Raw genomic sequence first — 19,236 nt, 5'->3', positions numbered from 1 at the left:
AAGCATCTTGCAAAAGCAAAAGGAATACATGACTCCGTACTTTGTTAAGGTAATGTCTGCTTACCTAATAATAATGTTTATAGTTTTGAACTGTTACATATAGTTACACACTTAACATGTGAATCGGTAAAGATCTAAAGCTAGCAGTTATTCAGAAAATTTAAGAGAAACTACTTAAAACTACTCAATAGAAATTAAAATGTTAAAAATATTTTGAAAATCTTCTCGGAGGATTTTAAACGAATGAGTTCTTTTCTATTTGTTGCAGAATGTTCTTTTCCTGCTGATACATGGTAAATTGGTCAGTGTAAATGTTATGAGAATAGACAAGCCTGGTTTCCTCTTTGACCCTTGGCATATCTTAAATGAAACTAGAAAATCAAAAAGTAAAAAGCTTTGGAGAAAATATAGCCACTATAATGACATTACTGTCCATGTCAGGAAAATTAGCTACATCTAAACCCATAATCTTTTATGAGGTTTAGCACTGATTTGTTAATAACATTTTGCTATGTTTAATTATGATAGTTAAAAATAATTGCTTATAAATAGAATACTTCTTTAAAGACTCTTTAAAGACTACTAAAAAAGAGCCACAATTTACTACCAAAAATGACGTTCTCATTGTAAGCTAGATGCCATTTACCTACAAATCTTCCCCTTTCACTGTAATTCATGTTTTGTTCAACCAAAGCAAAATAAACCAAGAACTGGTTTCCCAGGTGCTGTCTGTGGTAAGAAATGAAGGCCATGCAAAATGCACTTGGTAATGAGAGCAGACAGAAAAAGTAAGCCTAAGTAGACCAGACAATGTCATATTCTAAGTGTCGAGCACCAAAGATGAACACAGCTCGTGGCCCTACTATTTTTAACACTATTGCCCCTGATATAAAACTGTGCATAATTGTGATATTCTGGAGCTCCACTGGCACACAAAACGTCTCTTGCTGTGGCGTCCATCATTTCTTGCCAGTCTCGTCTATTAACAAGCACTATCATCCCATCTCAGGATGACAGCTGCAACACTTACTCCACTGCAATAAACAGCTAAATGAGGCGCACAGCAATTTCACATGTCACCAGGGCCCCCAGCACGACTGGCTGCACAGCTTGATGCATAAATTCATAAGGCTGTTGCATATGATGGAGTATGCCCGGCTGAGAGGTGATGGATAACAGGCTGGCTAAAAATGGCCATCACCTTGACTCTGTCGGGACATTCTTTTTCTCCAACCAGTACCATTAACTTTACCATGTTGAGAAACACCTTCTCAGCAACACATATTTCTCCCTCCATCTCCATCTACTTACAATGCTTCTTTAATGACTACAGTGCTACCTACAGTATTAAGCTACTGTATACACATAAACGCGTCTGTAATCAATGCTTTGGCCCACAGAACTCAATAAAGCGCAGACATGCTCTGGAGTATGTTTCTCCCTGGAATTCATCCCAGCAGTGTGTTCAGCAAGTATGTACAGTATTATCATTTGTGTAAACCTGGAGCCAAAGAGGGCTCCATCTCTTTGAGACTTTACGCAGAAGGTAACAGTATTGGCAGGGTCAGTTTGTGCAGGTTTGTGTGCATAAAAACCGAACACATTTTTGTATTGATACAATGTTCCATTGGAATATTTTTGCAAACCTCTTGATCAGGTTACACATGTAGAACTGTCACTTCCCTTGAAATTATTATTTTTTTAAATAATTTTTTCACCATGGAAAAAGAAAACAGATTCACAAATGGGCTATAGAAGAAGGAAAGGTCTGCCGTTTTAACCTACTGAAAGGGCACACACGTATTCTTTGCTCAACCTATTATTTAGGTCCTTGTGCACTTTCAAACCTGCCACGTTGACACAGTCTTGATGAGATCTGCATTAGCTAAAGGACTCAGGTAAGCCACTCTCCCTTTTAAAGTCGCCCTGATGAACTTCTTTAGCAGGTATTGTACACTTCAATTGTGACTTGAAGAAATAGATATACAAATATGAATATGACCACTATTACAGCTAAATATTTTTCTCCATACATTATTCTTGGTTGTGAAGGACAGAAAATAGTTCAGAAAATATTCTGTATATTTATTGAATGAATTTCCCAGGTTTGGCATAATAAAGGTCTTGTAATCTAATAACAAGTATAATCAATTTTAAATATGCAAAATATACAAAAATGCAAGCAAAATCACAAATACAAATACTGTCATCACCAAATTCTTGTGGAAATAAAACATTTTAGATTAAATGCAAATTCTATGAAATCTTTTATGGTGTATGATTTTGCATTTGAGACATTATTTTAAAAATCTTAAAATACTGACTTTACCCAAAATGTATGTATATAGTGTACTACACGTAAAACTACAATTAGATTGATTTTAGGAATGAAAAACTCTTAACAAACATAATACCCTGTACATAAAACTGAACATCTGTAAATAAAATTAAATGCAAAACTGCATTTCTATAATAGCCTCCTAAAGGATAAACATCTTGAGATGAAAGAAGATTACGCAGAACTAGAAATATGGTTCATGCCCCATCTTGCTTGTTTGTTAGTCTTACTTTATTAACTGATCCAAGAAGCACAGCCAGCTATTTCTTGAAATCTCCCGGGTTCAGTTTCATCATGGCTGCTCAAATAACCTGGATAAAGCTGTTTAAGAAAACCATGGCTTCTTCCTAAAGAAGTGCCTCTTGTTTCCAGTCTTGTGCTTGCACTTTTCTATTGTACTTGTTCCAATTTCATTGCTGAGCTTTAAGCTGCAACTTTGGTTTACTTTTCCTTCTGTGACTTTCTGAAATATTTCAGGTTTCCCATCTCTGAGCAGTAGAATCCTACTTTAATGTGCGTGTGACAAAAACTGAACCGAGTAACCAAACTGAGGCCTTGCTTGTGCAGCGCATATTATTCCAGAGCATTCACACACTTATTCACCCAACTATAAAAGCTACCAAAAAAACCTTACCCTATTCTCAAAACAAAGACTGGGTTTAGATTTTTCACAGAGCAACATTAGAGAACAATACCAAGCAAAACAAAGTTTTTTTTTTTAATTTGAAGGAACAAGTCCTTCATTCTATTTTCCAATTGGCTCCCACTATGCTATGTGCTATAAAAAAAGAAGCATCCGCTTCCCTCTTCCCACCAGCGCACGAAGTGTCAAAGGTGGCACCTACTTTGCCTCCAGCACGAGGGCCAGGATCCCAGCAGCTATGGGCGCAGCGCTGGAGGTGCCTGTGAAGTGCGTGACGCAGCCCTCATCTACATTTGTGGCAGTCACCTGTGTAAGGGAAACACAAAGACAAACACAATTAATGAGGCAGTGCTTGGGATGCAACAGGCATTAATCTCTATCATAATGCCAAGCATATGCCCATGAAAAGTAAAGGAATCTCCAGATATCACAGAAAAAATATATTGGAAGAAAAAGCCCAAGGCAATTAGCAATTGATATAGTTGTCATCATCAGTTCCTTGGGTACAATGCCTAGTTGTAATATGTTTTTTCCTACTTTTTGCTGACAGGAGAACATGATAATTTTGATTTCTTTGTTTTCTACTGTTGAACTTAAACAACACATTCCTTTTCATAATTAGTGCTATTATAGTGGACAGAAAGCATCAAGAAAAGCTGCTAATTCTTTCTTCCAGTGCCAGTACCTGGTGCGGCATGGGCTCAGTCATAAAAACAGTCACTACTAAAAATCTCTCTATTTGTAATTTGCCTTTTGCATTATGAAAAATCTGGAATTTCTTGTGGTAGTCCTTTTTACGTCTTACTGTACTTTAAAATGTTTTCCTGAGGTTATTTTAGAGTGCATGTAGTCTGCCTGAGAACGCAACTTAAAAAAAAGCACAGTAACTCTCTCTTAAGAGTAGGCCTGATAAAACAAGTTTGAGTGAAAACACTGCAGATTGTTGTAAAGTCATGTTTTGTTATTTCTCTGTTTTTTGTGTATTTTTTCATCCTGTATACTTTCTATACAGTTAAGTAAATACATACTGTTAAACCCATGCTTTCCCCTGGGTCATGTGTGTACAGATCATCTAATATTTTGGGCTGTGTTCATGCAATTGCTCTATTTTCAGAGTGATTAGCTGAATATCTTGAAAAATCATACAACTTCTCAATGATTGCCATGCTAGCCAATGCAGTGACTGTAATTCTCCAGGTGTTTCTATGTTGCTTTTAACATGTTGGAAGGCCACTGCATCTATTGTCAGAAATAAACAATATGTCAGAACTAGCAAATAAGTCCTTTCTTAGAAGTGGCTATGGGCTATCAAATATTAGTCTGCTATCCTTTGTATAATGTGTTAAAAAGCACATACTGTATGAGTGAAATCCTGTCCAGCCTTGTTTTCCTCAGAAAGGGTAAATATTTTAAAGGATTTTCATATAGATTCCTTCGTGCATGATACAGTGTTATACAAACTAAAACATGTAAGAAGAGACTGAAGTTTTCCATTTACTTTCACCACATTGACACACAGGTCTTTTATTTTTCCCCTCTGTGCTGATTAAAACAGAGTAGGATTTATATCATTTAAAAAAATATTTGTATACATTTTGTAAAGAGGACTTTGTATGTTCTTCCTGTGTTCATGTGGGATTCCTTCAGGTGCTCCGGTTTACTCCCACAGCCCAAAGACATACAGTACTGTACTGCTACTGTAGGTTAACTGGCTTCTGGGAAAACTGGCCCTGGTTTGAGTGTATGTGTGTTTGTCTGTGTCTGCCTAGTGATGGATTGGTTGTTTCTGTTGCTTGCAGAGTGAGACTCCAGCATCCCGTTACCCTATACTGGATAAAACAGTTAGAAAATGTATGGATGGATTTTGTACAGCATTACTGTGTTTATGAATTCAGCAATAATGTTGTTCTGTCCTAACACAGTAATTAAAGTTAAATTTTGCACACTATTATAGATGATAAATACTTGTATTCTTAATTTTCACCTCAGCAATCCTCAGCAATGTATAGTAATTGAATTCCAGATCTTGAGATTCTGCAGCAAGAGCCACAAAGCCCTACGACAAGTCAGAGCATTAGCTATGGGATCACTGTATCCCATTCTGACATGGTGATCTAGAGGCAGACAGTTCCAGACAGAGCAATTCAAAGAACAGTGTCAGTCTAAAACCACTTGTGAGAATTAATCTCTTCAGGAATGCTAGGCGTCATCATCATTAGGTTTTTGGTTAAAGTAGACTGGCTAGGTTTTGTGCAATCACAGAATACACGATAACAAAACATTTATCTTTTCATTTAACTATATCTGACAGTGATTTTGTTGCAATTCCAGCTTTCTTTGGTGAGACTTATCCAACAATAAAGGCTGTCAGGTTGCAGTTTGTTAATTGCTTTACAGGTTTGGCCAGAGGGCAGAGAGCTTATCAGTTTAATGCAATAACGTTCAGTTAATAAGCTTGTTTTCCCTTAATTACATTGTTTCAGTCTCAGAACTACCATACTTTATTTTAATTTTAGTTTGTCAAATCAGGAGGAAGGCAGTGTTGTAGTCTTCCTGATATGCTCTGTTAAATTAGTACAAAAGAGGGACAATTTGCATATCAGCTAGTTACATTTTCAGGTTGCAGGTATCACAGCCCTTTGTGGTGGTGCTGTGAGCTTTCAACAGGTGGAATACAAATTGTTAATTGTTATGCACTCAGTTGCTTTTAACAGATTTAAGTTGTTACATGGAAAACTGACTAGAAACACCACTGCTGTAAAGAGTTTTACAAAGGTGTTTCTCATACGTTTCAGCTGTTACTGTTACAAAAATTGTATTTTCACATGGTAATTTCCATGTATATAAAATGCCCAAACAGAGCTATAGTCAAGAGTTTAAAAAATATAGAATACAGTATACTTTTAATTGTGAACAGAAATGCCTTCTTATAAAAAATACATCCCAAAACTCTTTTTATACATTCTTTATCTGAACAAGATAGAGTATTGTATTTAACTGTTCACAAACACTACTTGGATTATATTCTATGTTAAAATTGTAATTGTGCTTAATAATTTTAAAGGTATAAAAACAATCACATGCAATGATTAAAAATCAGGCACAGAATTCGGTTCTAGTCAAAAAAGTCTTTAAGATGTTCCATTTCGGAAGCCTGCAAGTGGAGTGAATAAAGCATATACTGAGGCTATGAAGCCATATCTTTTAAGATCACTGAGTAACTGTAAAAGAAACCACTGAAAGTTTAACATCAGTCAGGAATTAGTGAAAACAAGATCATACTGCAACATTTTCTGACAATGAACGAGTTGAGCAAAAAACAATGGGCTTTCATGACATTCTTGATTATGGCATTCAAGGAGAGGTTTTAGGGATTATTTATTGCTGGTAATGGTATTCTGATTGTTATTATGACTTTAAATCGAGATATAGGCTCATTTATCTAATGGTATGGTGTCTAACCACTGACTTTAAGCCACACTGGGAAGCGATCATATTATACTGGCTTACCCTATCAAATGAATGTGTCAAGAATTCAAGAACAGATACAGTACATCACACAATTTCCCAAGCCCTCAATACAGTGGTAACAAACACTACTGTCAAGAAATGACAAGTGAAAGAAGATCCCCATAGTACCAATACTTTAAACTGTGTTCCATACTCAAAGAGTGCCAGCATTGAAAATGTTTTGAATATACTGTATGGCATGTTAGAGCCCAGACAGACCTACCTGAATAAACTGGAAGACAGGCTGCTTCCATAAAGAACTGAAAAGCTTCAGACACAATATGAGAATGCAGCTTGAACTACTGTATGTTAGAACAGTCCTGACACATTGCATCCTGTTTCAATATGTCATGGGCAGATGTCAAAGTTAAGCCTGGACATATTGTAAATATATATATGTCTTAAAATTAATTATGGACTATGCGAAAACCGAACTACATGACACTTAGATCTTTTAGAATAATATGTTTTGGTTTTCTCGTTTAATTCAACATTAGAAGTAGGACCTGTATATGAATGTCTAGGTCTTGCCTGAAGATGTACTGTACCATAGCCCTGGCTAGCTGTGACAATATAACCCTCCACAATCCTTGGTTTGGTCTTTTTTCTTTTTGTATTTTTGTTTAGTATGAAACAGCAATTATTATACATTTTACAATTATTAACCACCATCATTAAAATGATGCTATTTCTCTTACTATCAGTTTAATTTGGTAACATACAAAATTCAATTACATGCGTTTATACCGTTCAGCTGCTGTTGTGTTTATTTAATGTTGGGCAGTGAATGCACCCGTGTATCTGTGGAGGAAGTCAATCCTACCAACATTTTCTGGTACCTTAAAATGTCCATTTAATTTTTGAAGATGTAATATTTAACCATCTCCACGGCACCTGCGTGGGGCCAGAACAAATCTCTGGCATCATTATAATATATGATTAAGTTAATATGTTGTTCGCGCACATTGACCACAGGTTGATGCTCCTCAGCAGAGGGTGAAGGTGGTCTCCTCCTACTTGTAAAGTGTTATAAGACTCATCTTTATTCTCAACAATAAAGTCTCGGCTGATGCCTGCCTCCAAGGATGCGTAACAGAGTTGCTCTTAGAAAGCAGCATGCAACATGAATAATAAAGTACAAGTGTTCATGGGGTTTCATAGTGCATCAGCCAAGATACAGATGTGGCGGCATCAAGTCTTAACAATAACAATGTACTGCAACTTACCAGTGGAAGACTTCCTTCGTTAGTGGCACCAGTTAAGGTGACGGCCATTACTGCTGGACAAGGCTCACCGAAGTAAGCGGGGAGACCGCTGTGTGTAATAGCTCCGATGGCAATAGTGTAGATACTGTTTACATAACCATCTGCTCCACAGTGATCATCTACCAGCCCACCATTTCCAGAAGCCCACACAAAGATGCTGCCTTTTCCTTTCCGGCCCTGCATATGGACAGCAACAGAGGGTGTTCAGAGAGTTCTGTTCTTTTCACAATGTTTAAGAACACTGTGTCTCAATTCTGGCTGCTTTCTAAGACAAAACTGTTTAACTACAAATGAGCCAAAAGCCTGTCGGGTTTAATTCAGTTGTCCTGATCATTATCTTACGTACAATATAAATTGTATAAAAACCAGTGTATAAAACCAGTCTTTTTGTATTGTTTTTCAATATTCAAAGTATTCTGTATCCATCTAGTGTTTAACAGCTCTTAGTTACAATATACTGTATGAAGAAACTAATAATGTGTTCGTAATTATCACGATGCAATGTGCAAAATGATGCACGGCTCCTTCAGAATAAGTGTGTTTCTAACCTTAGTTCTTAGAAACAGTGCACTGAGATTAAAAAGTGATTGAACACTACATATTAAATTAAATGTTTAATTGCCTTTTGTGCACCAATTCGCAAAGCCTTTTCGGTGAGTTTTCCTGGACCGGCCATCTCTTTGCCATTGTCCCTTGGTCCCCAGCAGCAGGAGTAAATGTCAATAAAGTCGTTGTTGTAAGTAAGGGATGTAGCTTCCATAGAATCAGTCACAGCTCCGTCCAGCAACCGGATGCCTTGGAAAAATGATTAAACTTTAGTCTGCATTAACTTTTCTCTATAAAAACATGCAGAAAGCAAGCCATCACCACCTTTGAAATGGAGCAGGTGGGTGATTTGTAATTGAGAATCAATGACAAAGAAATAGTTTAATTGTGCCTGAAATGAGCCAGAACTGATGTAATGTGCAAAATGCAGGGCTCTCTGTTTTTGAACAACTTTGTTATTTGTTTTTTGTTTAGCAAAAAGAAAAAGCAAAATCATAAGAATAAGAAAAAAAAGAAATACACAAAAATAAACCACATATGGGATATTGAAGGTAAGGGAAAAAAGGGAGAGAAGACCTCCTTTTGATAAGGAGATAATCCTCTATTCATGTTCTTAAATTAGATTGGAAACAGTCTTTGACAGGCATTTCTCTTTTATATATCTGCTGTAATTTGAAAATAAATAGATCACAACGTGTGATCAGCTAATGACAATGCTCAATGAAACAAATAAAATATGAAACTCATCACTGAAGTAAATTACATAAATTATAGTTAGAAACTGTAGTTAATACATAATACACACCAGCACGTAAGGCATACCAATTTAAAAAATACATACATGAACTAAATTCCATTTTTTTTTCCAAAAAAAGACTGTAATGATTTGCAAAGATTTTAAGCATCAATTTGGACGTTCAGTGATACAGTAGGTGTTCTTCACTGGTGTGCCAGGTGTTTGTCTCTTTAGCAGAACAGAGCACCAGAAAGAAAATCCTTGTGATGTTATCCCTGATAGTCTAAATACCTTTTGGATTGTCCAATATTATTTGTACTACAGAGGTTTATATGAAAAAGGGAAGAAAAAATATTCAAAACCACTGGATAAAGCACGGTGAAAAGATTTTCCATAAAGTGACGAAACTACAGTACAGGTAACATTCAGGGATATACTGTATAGGAAATAACCATTGTCATTATTGGGCCATAGAACATGCCTACAGCAGTGACATTTGTCACCATTCACAGTGTAAACGGCAGTCTGACATCACTGTATGGCACATACGCATCTGTTTCAATGGTTAAGTTCTTTTCACCGGAGTTTGGCTTGGAAAGTGTTAGTGATGATCTACTTCAGCAGCAGCAGTGACAGGAACAAACACAGACATGTCTAGGAGTTTATGTAGAAGTGTTAGTGTGTGCGAAAAGAAGGGTAATCAGAATTTCAGCTCCTTGAAAAACGCAACAAAAATCTGCAAAAAGATTTGGTCCAATCATACAGTGTGTACGTTTTATGTCTGATGTTGTATCATGGCTACCACTTACTGTACATTCCACCCTTTCAAGAATGTATCTCTTAGCCATAGCAGCTCAAAAATATACCACAGGAAATAAGTGCGCTATTTAAGGAAAAGATGGCAAAGAAGAAGAATATGCTGTGGCTCCGATATGTATTTACAGGCATAGTCTGGCTAAAAACAACAGGATAGTTGTTTTCGTACTTCAGTGTCTTCAGGTCTACACACCACATTATACTGTACATGCGGTGGGCCTGAACAGACATGTTTAAATCAACATGCAAATGGTTTTCAAAACTGCTGCAAAAATGGACAGTCACAGTCGATTCATTACTGTGACTCACCTCCGATTCTGGCATTATATGCAATGCCAACACCGCAGAAAGAATTATTTGCCTCCATTGCCACTTCACCTGCACATCGTGTTCCATGTCTTTGGGGGAAAAGAGAACAACTTATACAGAAGCTACAATCAATATCACGTTTTCAAATTAGAGTAAATAATAGTACTACTGATGCTATAGTACATATTTAAAAAAATATATAAAGTAAATCCAAAAAGGTTTTACTACATTGAGAAAAAGCTTCCACATTTAAACCTGCACCTTTTCCTTGATTAGAACATTGTCTTAGGAGCTCTGAAATTCTGGAATTGTCATATTGCAGTCAGCACTAAAGACAATAGGAGCAGGATGTTGCTTTTTATGTCTGTCAATATTTTGTAAATTTTTTGTCATTTGTATGAGTTAGAAGGTTTCTACACTACAAAGCATTAAAATGAAGTGACTCTAATTAATTTCAATCTAACTTAACTATTCTAAAGACATATTACTCCAAATTTTGAAGCAGGCCCTTCATATATAAGGCAATCATAATTTCCATCCCAATCAAAATACTAGTACAGATAAAATAAAACAACTGTTAATATCACAATACAGTAACAAGGAATACACCTGTTTCTAGAACATCAAATGCAAGGCACATTGTTTTTTTTTTCTCAGCAAGGCACTTAAGGCAATTTACAACAGTGTTAAATAACATGCAAAACTACATAATTATTTTAAATGTTCTCACACAAAAATATGTCCATAAAAACATTACATAAACCTTTGCAGTATAATCAAAATCACTGGTGCAAATAAGAAATAGAGTGGTACTGTGGTACACTGAGGTATAATATCTTACGCATCAGCTCATCTGTGGTATTTTCATGACGTATCCTTAGCCAGAGATGAAAGCAATCTCTGAGCAACAGGGTGACTTATTGAAGTGCCTTCCAAGAGCATATTCTATTTTTAATTAAGTAAATGCAAAAATAAGTTATGTCCTAGTTTTTACACACACACACATTTTGATAAAATGTATGTTGCTACAATACATGCATGTCAAATCAATCCCCAAAAGCAGTTGTATAAATTCCCGCCCCAAGAAGTTAATCTGACGATTACCCATTGTTTGAGTCCCTCAATGGCATGGGATCATGGGATAAACCATGAGCACCGCGGAGATCAAAACTGGCATACAGCTCCTGAAATAAAACAAAACAAATACTTGTTACAATTATCTGCACTAGTATTTTGGTGTTCCTCAATACTGTCAGTGACCAACGTACAGGCAAACACCAATTACATTGAAATAAAAGAAATCTCTGTGTGAGAATTTTTTTTTAATCATTCCACCCTATGCTGTGGGTGGAGTGCTTTGAAAAAACACTCTACATTAAGAACATGGGACATCATTCACTGCACATATCAGCTGTTATAACTAATACAGTATACAGTACATCTTCTACTGGCCTAAGGCAACTTAAACACGGATCCATCAGTGCACATAATAATCATGAATGTTAATCAGTATAAAAGGGTATTAACATTTTTCTACTTAGCTTAAGATAAAACATCTGCTACAGGAAATTTACAATTTAGCAATAGATAAAACATTAGCTACAAGACTATCTTTTAGTATATCTGAAGGGTGGCTGATAATATTGTGATACTTAGCCATCAGCAAAATCAGTAGCTCTTAAAGAACAACTTTCTAGTATCAATGCCATGCATCATTTTAATTTAGGTAAAGGCATTTTTTAACAAATACTTAATTATTCAAATAACAAAGAAAACTATCCTGAGAAAGAAAACTCTTTGTAAGGTGATTAGAAAGAACAGAATTCATTTTACAATGTGAAGTTTTAATATGAAAATAAGATTAAAATACACTGAATTATAAAGGAAATGAAGTGTCACAGAGATCAAAATGGGAGCCTGTTGGAAAGTGAAATGAAAGGAAAGAGGCTAATGCAATAAATTAATTTTTCAGTCATGTGTTTACTAAGGAGGAAACAGAACATGCATCATACTGTATATTCTGTATACTGTATCTACAGTATAATAGTTTAGTAATAAGCAAATAATAGTCAAATAATATTAATGTACAATGGTCAGAAGTGTTACAGATACTAGAAGTACTTAAAATATAGAAATCTGAGGGCCTCACGGGACATTACCAATTGTATTTTAAGAACTTCTTCCAGTTGTCACTCAAGACAGAGGTTTAACTTAAAACTGCTAATGTAGTGCCCATTCATAATAAAGGCTATCTAAACCAAATCAAATAGTTAAAGGTTAATAAGGTGTATTTCCTACTGCAATATGTCTTGCTGTAAGGTTATAATAATAATAATTGCTTACACTTATATAGCGCTTTTTCTGGACACTCCACTCAAAGCGCTTTACAGGTAATGGGGACTCCCCTCCACCACCACCAATGTGCAGCATCCACCTGGATGATGCGACGGCAGCCATAGTGCGCCAGAACGCTCACCACACATCAGCTATCAGTGGGGAGGAGAGCAGAGTAATGAAGCCAATTCACAGAGGGGGATTGATAGGAGGCCATGATTGATAACAGCCGATGGGGAAATTTGGCCAGGATGCCGGGGTTACACCCCTACTCTTTTCGAGAAACACCCTGGAATTTTTAATGACCACAGAGAGTCAGGACCTCGGTTTTACATCTCATCCGAAGGACGGCGCCTGTTTACAGTATAGTGTCCCCGTCACTACACTGGGGCATTAGGACCCACATGAGCCGCAGGGTGAGCGCCCCCTGCTGGCCCCACTAACGCCTCTTCCAGCAGCAACCTTAGTTTTTCCCAGGAGGTCTCCCATCCAGGTACTGACCAGGCTCACACCTACTTAGCTTCTGTGGGTTGCCAGTTGTGAGTTGCAGGGTGATATGGCTGCTTTAGATATGTTGTTATCTAAACAACAATCAGACTCAAAGCACAGGATTTGTAGCAATAAGATTTTAAGCGATAGTCATAGATTTGTAAATTGTACATATTGGCTAAGAAAAATATAAGTTTTATGTGAGCAATCAACCACAGTAAGGGATGGAAACAGAGTACTTCTATCTTCTGATGATGTGGGGAATCAACAAAATAGGCAAGCAGTGTTAGGATACAGTAGTCAAAAGCGCAGTGTTATCATCAAAGGACGTAATGTTAAAATTGTAGATGTTCCAGTAAGACTTAATTTCAAATACTTTTCACAATTTTGCTTGTCACATTACAGGAAAAAATGTTGCTGCTTTGGAATCAGTCCATAGAAGAGTCACAAGATACATTCACATACTCAGTTGAATGTCCTGTCCAGGCAGGATAAAAGCATTAAATGTTTTCAGTCTTGAACAGGGAAGACTATAAGTGAACGTGACTTAAATGGCATTCAAATGGCAAAGACATTGACTTCTTCAGTATCAACAGTGAAACACAAGCCAAAAGGACACAAATGGAAACTAAGGGCACTGAAAATGAAGAACAGGAGGCATTCATTTACACAATGATTTTGGGAGTCTGGGACATTGAAGCTGATGCCCTGTCTTCTTATAAGACGTGGCTCTATAAGGCCTTTGGATTATTAGCTGCCTGCAACCTCACAGGCTAAATGTGTTGGCCACCTCTCATTTCAGTCATTTATTACAGTATTTAAAAAAAGAGAGCTCACAAAAAAGGTATTTTCTATTAGAAAAAATGCAAGTGAATGTGTAAAAAAGCAGAAAAATGGTTTCAAATGCAAGAAGGCCATTAGGCCACTCTACAGTAGACTATGTTCTATTTAGTAGAACCATGGATCTCATCCACCTTCTTCTTTAAGGAAGCCAGGTTATCGGCTTCAACAACTTGGCTAGGAAGCTTGTTCCAGATTCCCGAATGCAGTTCAAATAAGTGCAACTGAAGGGCATGTTATCTAATGTTACATGATAGACTTTTCTGGATGCATTTAGAATAAAGCAGGTTTTGATATATATGTCTATACAGCTGTGAAAGGAAAGTTCCATGGAAAGCCACAATCTTGGCTCAAACCTGGACCATGGTGTCAAGATGAAAGGGTAACTGTAAGCAGGTGCCTGATGAGACACACTTTGAGTGTGGGGCTCACAAGAGGTAAAGAAGATATTGGAATGGGCTGCCATGGAGTCACCCATGCCCCTGCAACAGAGAAACAGAAAGCCTTGTAAAAGAGCTGCCTAGAGACGGAGAGAGTCTAGACTCAAGAGGGGAAAGAAAAGTATATCAAAGCAGATGTTGTGTCAGAGGCACCATCACTGTTCTCACTGGTGAAGAAAAAAAGAAATAGTTTATACATCACTGACTAAATCATTGTGGACACTCCGCATCATAACAAATTCCTATGCATCAGAAGCCTCACAGGGATAGTGGAACTCACTCCTGAGAAAGAGAGTTGAATTGCAGACCTTACTGAGTGCATCATAAGGAATACTATGCATCAAAACTAACAGAAAAGTGAGTTGGGTGCAGACCATATGGGCTAAATAGTGGAGAACACTCCAAATTGAAAAAAAGAGTAGGGGTGTAACCCCGGTGTCCTGGCCAAATTTCCCATTGGCCCTTACCAATCATGGCCTCCAAATAATCCCCATCTAAAGTATGAATTGGCTTCATTAGTCTGCTCTCTAATAGCTAATAGCTAATAGCTGATGTGTGGTGAGCGTTCTGGCGCACTATGGCTGCCGTCACATCATCCAGGTGGATGCTGTACATTGGTGGTGGTGGAGGGGAGTCCCCATTACCTGTAAAGCGCATTGAGTGGAGTGTCCAGAAAAGCGCTATATAAGTGTAAGCAATTATTATTATTATTATTATTATTATTATTATTATTATTATTATTATTATTATTATTAAATCTCAGAGAACATACTGAAAGGGAGAAAGATTAAAAGGAGAGAAAGTGAAAGACTGGAAGAAGAATTGAGTCTACTCAATCAGCCACTAAAACTGCAAGATAATGGGAGAATCCTGCCATGCAGTTGTTCAGGTGTTATGGCATCTGTATGTTTTTACCCCCTAAACAAATCTGTTTTTAGACTCATGATTTAAGACCAGCAAATCCTACATTGTAAAAAGCTACAGCTCTCAATTGGAACCAGTTACAGATCATGCAGAGGAGTTTGAAGTAATTAAAGTTTTTAGAGTGCAAGGACAAAAAAAAGTGTTATAGAAAACAAATGCACCAGGATCATCATGAATGCTGTTTAAATATCTGGTGTTGCCTTCATCAGCACTTCTGCACAATTTTCTTAACCATCAATAATCAACATTCTGTAAATAAGAAGCTAATTAGTTTCTCAGTGGCCAAAGTGAAAGAGTTAAAAACAAAGCTCCATAAAGTATACAGTGCTGTACCATTATAAAAATTAGCATTACATTTGCCAAGGTGAGAGGAATATTTGATGTTCTTTGCAGCATAGCAGGATCAAACACTGAGAAGGTCATACAAACAGGCAGAGCCCCATCTGGGAAATGTAAAGTAAAATAGATACAAAACTTCCAGGCTTTTAGCGACACAATGTCAGCAGTTAAACCCCAGCATTTTATTTACAGAACCCCGGCAATCTGATAATGTTCAAAAGAGCTCAGATATTTCTCTGTTCATTTCTAGTTAGTACTGTTAATTGTGATGGCGGACCAGTAGGCGGCACTCCCTCTGAATGACAATTTCTAATCTTTACCAGACAATTTACCAGATTCCATCTTTCTGTAGCCATTAATGGTGCCATGGTGATGTTTGTAAGAGTAGGGGTGTTAACTCAAGTGTCTTAAACAAATTCTATTATAGGATTATTCAATCTAAGATTCTCCATTATTTTATTTGGTAATTTCTCACATCTCCACCTGATCTGCTATGTACTCTAGTGAGCTTCTGGTGCAAAATATATTACAATTTAAAAAAAAAAAACAATTGCTTTACTTCTTGCCAGATTAACTCCATGCTACATATAACATTATACTGTATATATAATATAGTGTGTGTATATATAAATACAATATTACTATATTATTATTATTGTTAGTTTAATTTCATCCAAACTATCCAAACCATCCGGAGACACATCTAAGCAAAAAAAAACCAAGCAAAAATCAAAGACATTTATTATGCACTTCTGTAAAATGATGCTATTTAAACTTCAGTGAGGTACTGTATACAGTAAGTACAGTGTACCTGTTAAAGAAATTAAATCAATAAATGCTCCAAAGTGAAAAGAGATTCATACATGTCAATCCTACTGTCAAGAAATGTGCTTTCTTGACCCAAGGGATATTTACACACACACATGTGCAGTATGTGCTTGTACAAATAAATATCAAAAGCTCGCAACCCTAAATATTTGCAAGAGCAGGAGAATAGATTGCTCTGGAAAAGCATCAAGACCTAAGAATGACTGGAAGAATATAGAATTTTGTAAAATGGAAATACAAGCAATAAGACAAACAGAGCATCAGTGTGATAGGCCATACAAATCTCTTAACAAGAAATAAAGAGCTAAACACATATAGTATCCCTGTATGCAACAGAAACACTAATGAGTCATGCCACTTGTTACATCCTACAGTATGTCTGCTGAGTCACAAATTAAACAGAGCAGGAAACAAGATTCACGGAGACATGAAAAGAATGGATTTACTTTGAAAATGTCTTACTTTTAATAATGAAATTGTATAATGTATTTGCAAGATATCATATAAGAAAAATACTTCGGACTTTGAATATTACTATTGTAAATAAAGTATGAGTTTTAGACTAAAATTAATACAAAATATTGTCTCACCCATCAATCACAAGTTTGATTAAATCTGGTATGTATTTTGGGGTTCCCTTTAGCAAGGGAAATATCTTCCATGAAACAAAAAGACATAATTATATCACACGAATGCCTGGCTAGACATGAGTTTTTTAGACAGTAGTCTAGGTAACAAAAACATTTTCTGGCTCCAGACCCCCTTCTTCTCACAACTTCAGATTCCACTTCACCTGGGAATGATGTGATGAGTTGTGAGTGCCCCAGAAACACACACATTTTTATTTAAATAACAACACTTTTTAATCATCTTCAAAAAAAATAAGAAAAACAACTGGGAAATTTCAAGTCCAAAAATGCATCTACATCATTAACGCCCACATGATCTCATAAAACAGACCAAAGTTTCATGAGAAAGTTCATTTTCACCAATACTGTACAGTAGTTTAACACAAAAGAGGTTTAGCAAAATCAATAGGTTAGAAGAAGATACAACAATGGTCTTTATAATCCTAAGGTGCAGAAGAATCAACAGTGAATTTAGCAATGCAGTTATTGTATTGTATTTTACTTGTAAAAGCTGCTATCGAACAGATAGGATTTTTTCAGCGTATTCTGACAAAAAAGGTCAGTATCATAGCAGATAGGCCACGCTCAGGTATACAGCAAGCAAGAACTCATTAAATTATGGGGCTAGTTCAGAAAGAACTCTACTTCCTCTATTTTCTATACATGATGAATAGGTAAAAAAAGGACCACAATAGGCAAGTAATGGCCCTTTTCAACTCGTTTTAAGAATTCCTAAAGGATGAAATTATTAACATGTGGCAATTGAAATTCACAGTTGTTTCACACTAACATCTGTATTGTCTTTCACCATCTTCATCTTTTCCTTTTCTACATACACTGTAAATTCCTATATTACACCTTACATATAATGTTGTTTTATTAGTCATATACTGTAAATGTAACTAGCATGTGAGTTGATAATAAAAAAGGGCAACTATTCCTGAATGCAATGTAATGTAGTCTAAACATAGTCTAAACATTAGTTATCCCAGGAGCATGTGGTAACAAATGGTGTTAAATGTTATGCTTTTTTTTGCAAGATGGAAACTCAAGGTTTTTTTTTATTCTTAAAGTGTACTTGACAAACACTGTGGAGGTTATTCATAAAACCTCCTATCTGCGTTTCTATGGCAGTAAAGGGTATTCTCATCTTTTTAGGCTATTTCAGATAGCCTAAATAGTCTAATAACTATGTTTAAAATGTACTTTTCCCTCCACTTATCCTTAACGTATCTAACTTTTCAGCAACCTCTTCTTTTGAAATATTAAGCTCTTGAGAGAGGTTTCTATGCCTTTCTCTCAAATTTTGAATTCCAAAAGCCATTTCCACAGCAAAACCTTTACAGTTACAACATCATCAGATCTGGACAACTGCACATGCATACTGACTTTTACTCATTGATGGAAACCTATAAAGTAAGTTACCAATAGCTAAAACACTCCCTGACACACTAACTTAGAACCACTGCTCACTAGATGCAAAAAAGTATATACTGGGCAAATAAGAAACAAAAAACCAAGAAACTTTTAACATTACTTTATTAACCCTTTACAATTTCTTGCATTAGGAATTATCTTTTTGCATACCCCAGCTTGCTCTCCATGAGACACACAGACAGGGAGAGAGCCTGGGGTCAGAGCACAGGGTCAGCCATTGTACAGCGCCCCCAGAGCAGTTGGGGTTAAGGGCCTTGCTCAGGATTCCAACGGAGTAGGATTCCTCTGCCAGCTACAGGATTTGAACCGGCAACCTTCCAGCCACAGGCACAGATCCTTAGCCACAGAGCCACCGCTCCGGCCCAAAGCGGAAACTTATTTAGCTATTTTAAACAGAATATGGACACTAAAAAGAAAACTTAATTGTCTTTTTTACTTCATTTGCATGTATAGTGCATTGACGTGTGCTGTACATGTGAACGGATAACCTGTACAGCGGACAGACTTAGGTTTCTTTGACTGTATTGCAGTTAGGAGTCCTGGTGTAATCATCCTGAGTATTCATGTGGATAAGAAAGGATATGCTTCTGCAGTATACTTAACTTTTCATTGACAAGAATATTTGATGTCTCTTGTGGTTGTTTCTGAGCTCCCATATGATGTAGTTCTTGGAATAGATTTACAATCAGTAATTCTTGGTGAGATAGTCTTGTAATTACATGGTATGACAACGCCAGGCCAAACAGCAGGAGCAAATTGATAAGGAAGTGTGACGACAACTGCTTTTGTGAAGGTAAATTTGGAGGTGAGCCC

The 19,236-nt window shown here is 36.5% G+C and overlaps 1 protein-coding gene across 2 annotated transcripts in view; it reads right to left on the bottom strand.

Moving 5' to 3' along the window:
* LOC148674999 (PC3-like endoprotease variant B) overlaps positions 1-19,236 on the bottom strand; it is a 351,357-nt gene that overhangs the window by 105,681 nt on the left and 226,440 nt on the right. For both annotated transcript variants that reach the window (XM_088625869.1, XM_088625870.1), the window contains exons 8-12: positions 11,268-11,347; positions 10,164-10,252; positions 8,379-8,551; positions 7,718-7,933; positions 3,184-3,287 (exon numbers count right to left, since the gene is read on the bottom strand). In XM_088625869.1, the coding sequence (XP_088481995.1) occupies positions 3,184-3,287; positions 7,718-7,933; positions 8,379-8,551; positions 10,164-10,252; positions 11,268-11,347 (662 nt within the window). The remainder of the gene's footprint in view (positions 1-3,183; positions 3,288-7,717; positions 7,934-8,378; positions 8,552-10,163; positions 10,253-11,267; positions 11,348-19,236) is intronic.

The sequence above is a fragment of the Lepisosteus platostomus genome, chromosome 3, assembly GCF_059453375.1.
Source record: "Lepisosteus platostomus isolate fLepPlt1 chromosome 3, fLepPlt1.hap1, whole genome shotgun sequence".
In the NCBI taxonomy this organism is placed as follows: domain Eukaryota; kingdom Metazoa; phylum Chordata; class Actinopteri; order Semionotiformes; family Lepisosteidae; genus Lepisosteus; species Lepisosteus platostomus.
This window is presented reverse-complemented; position numbering and strand designations above follow the sequence as displayed.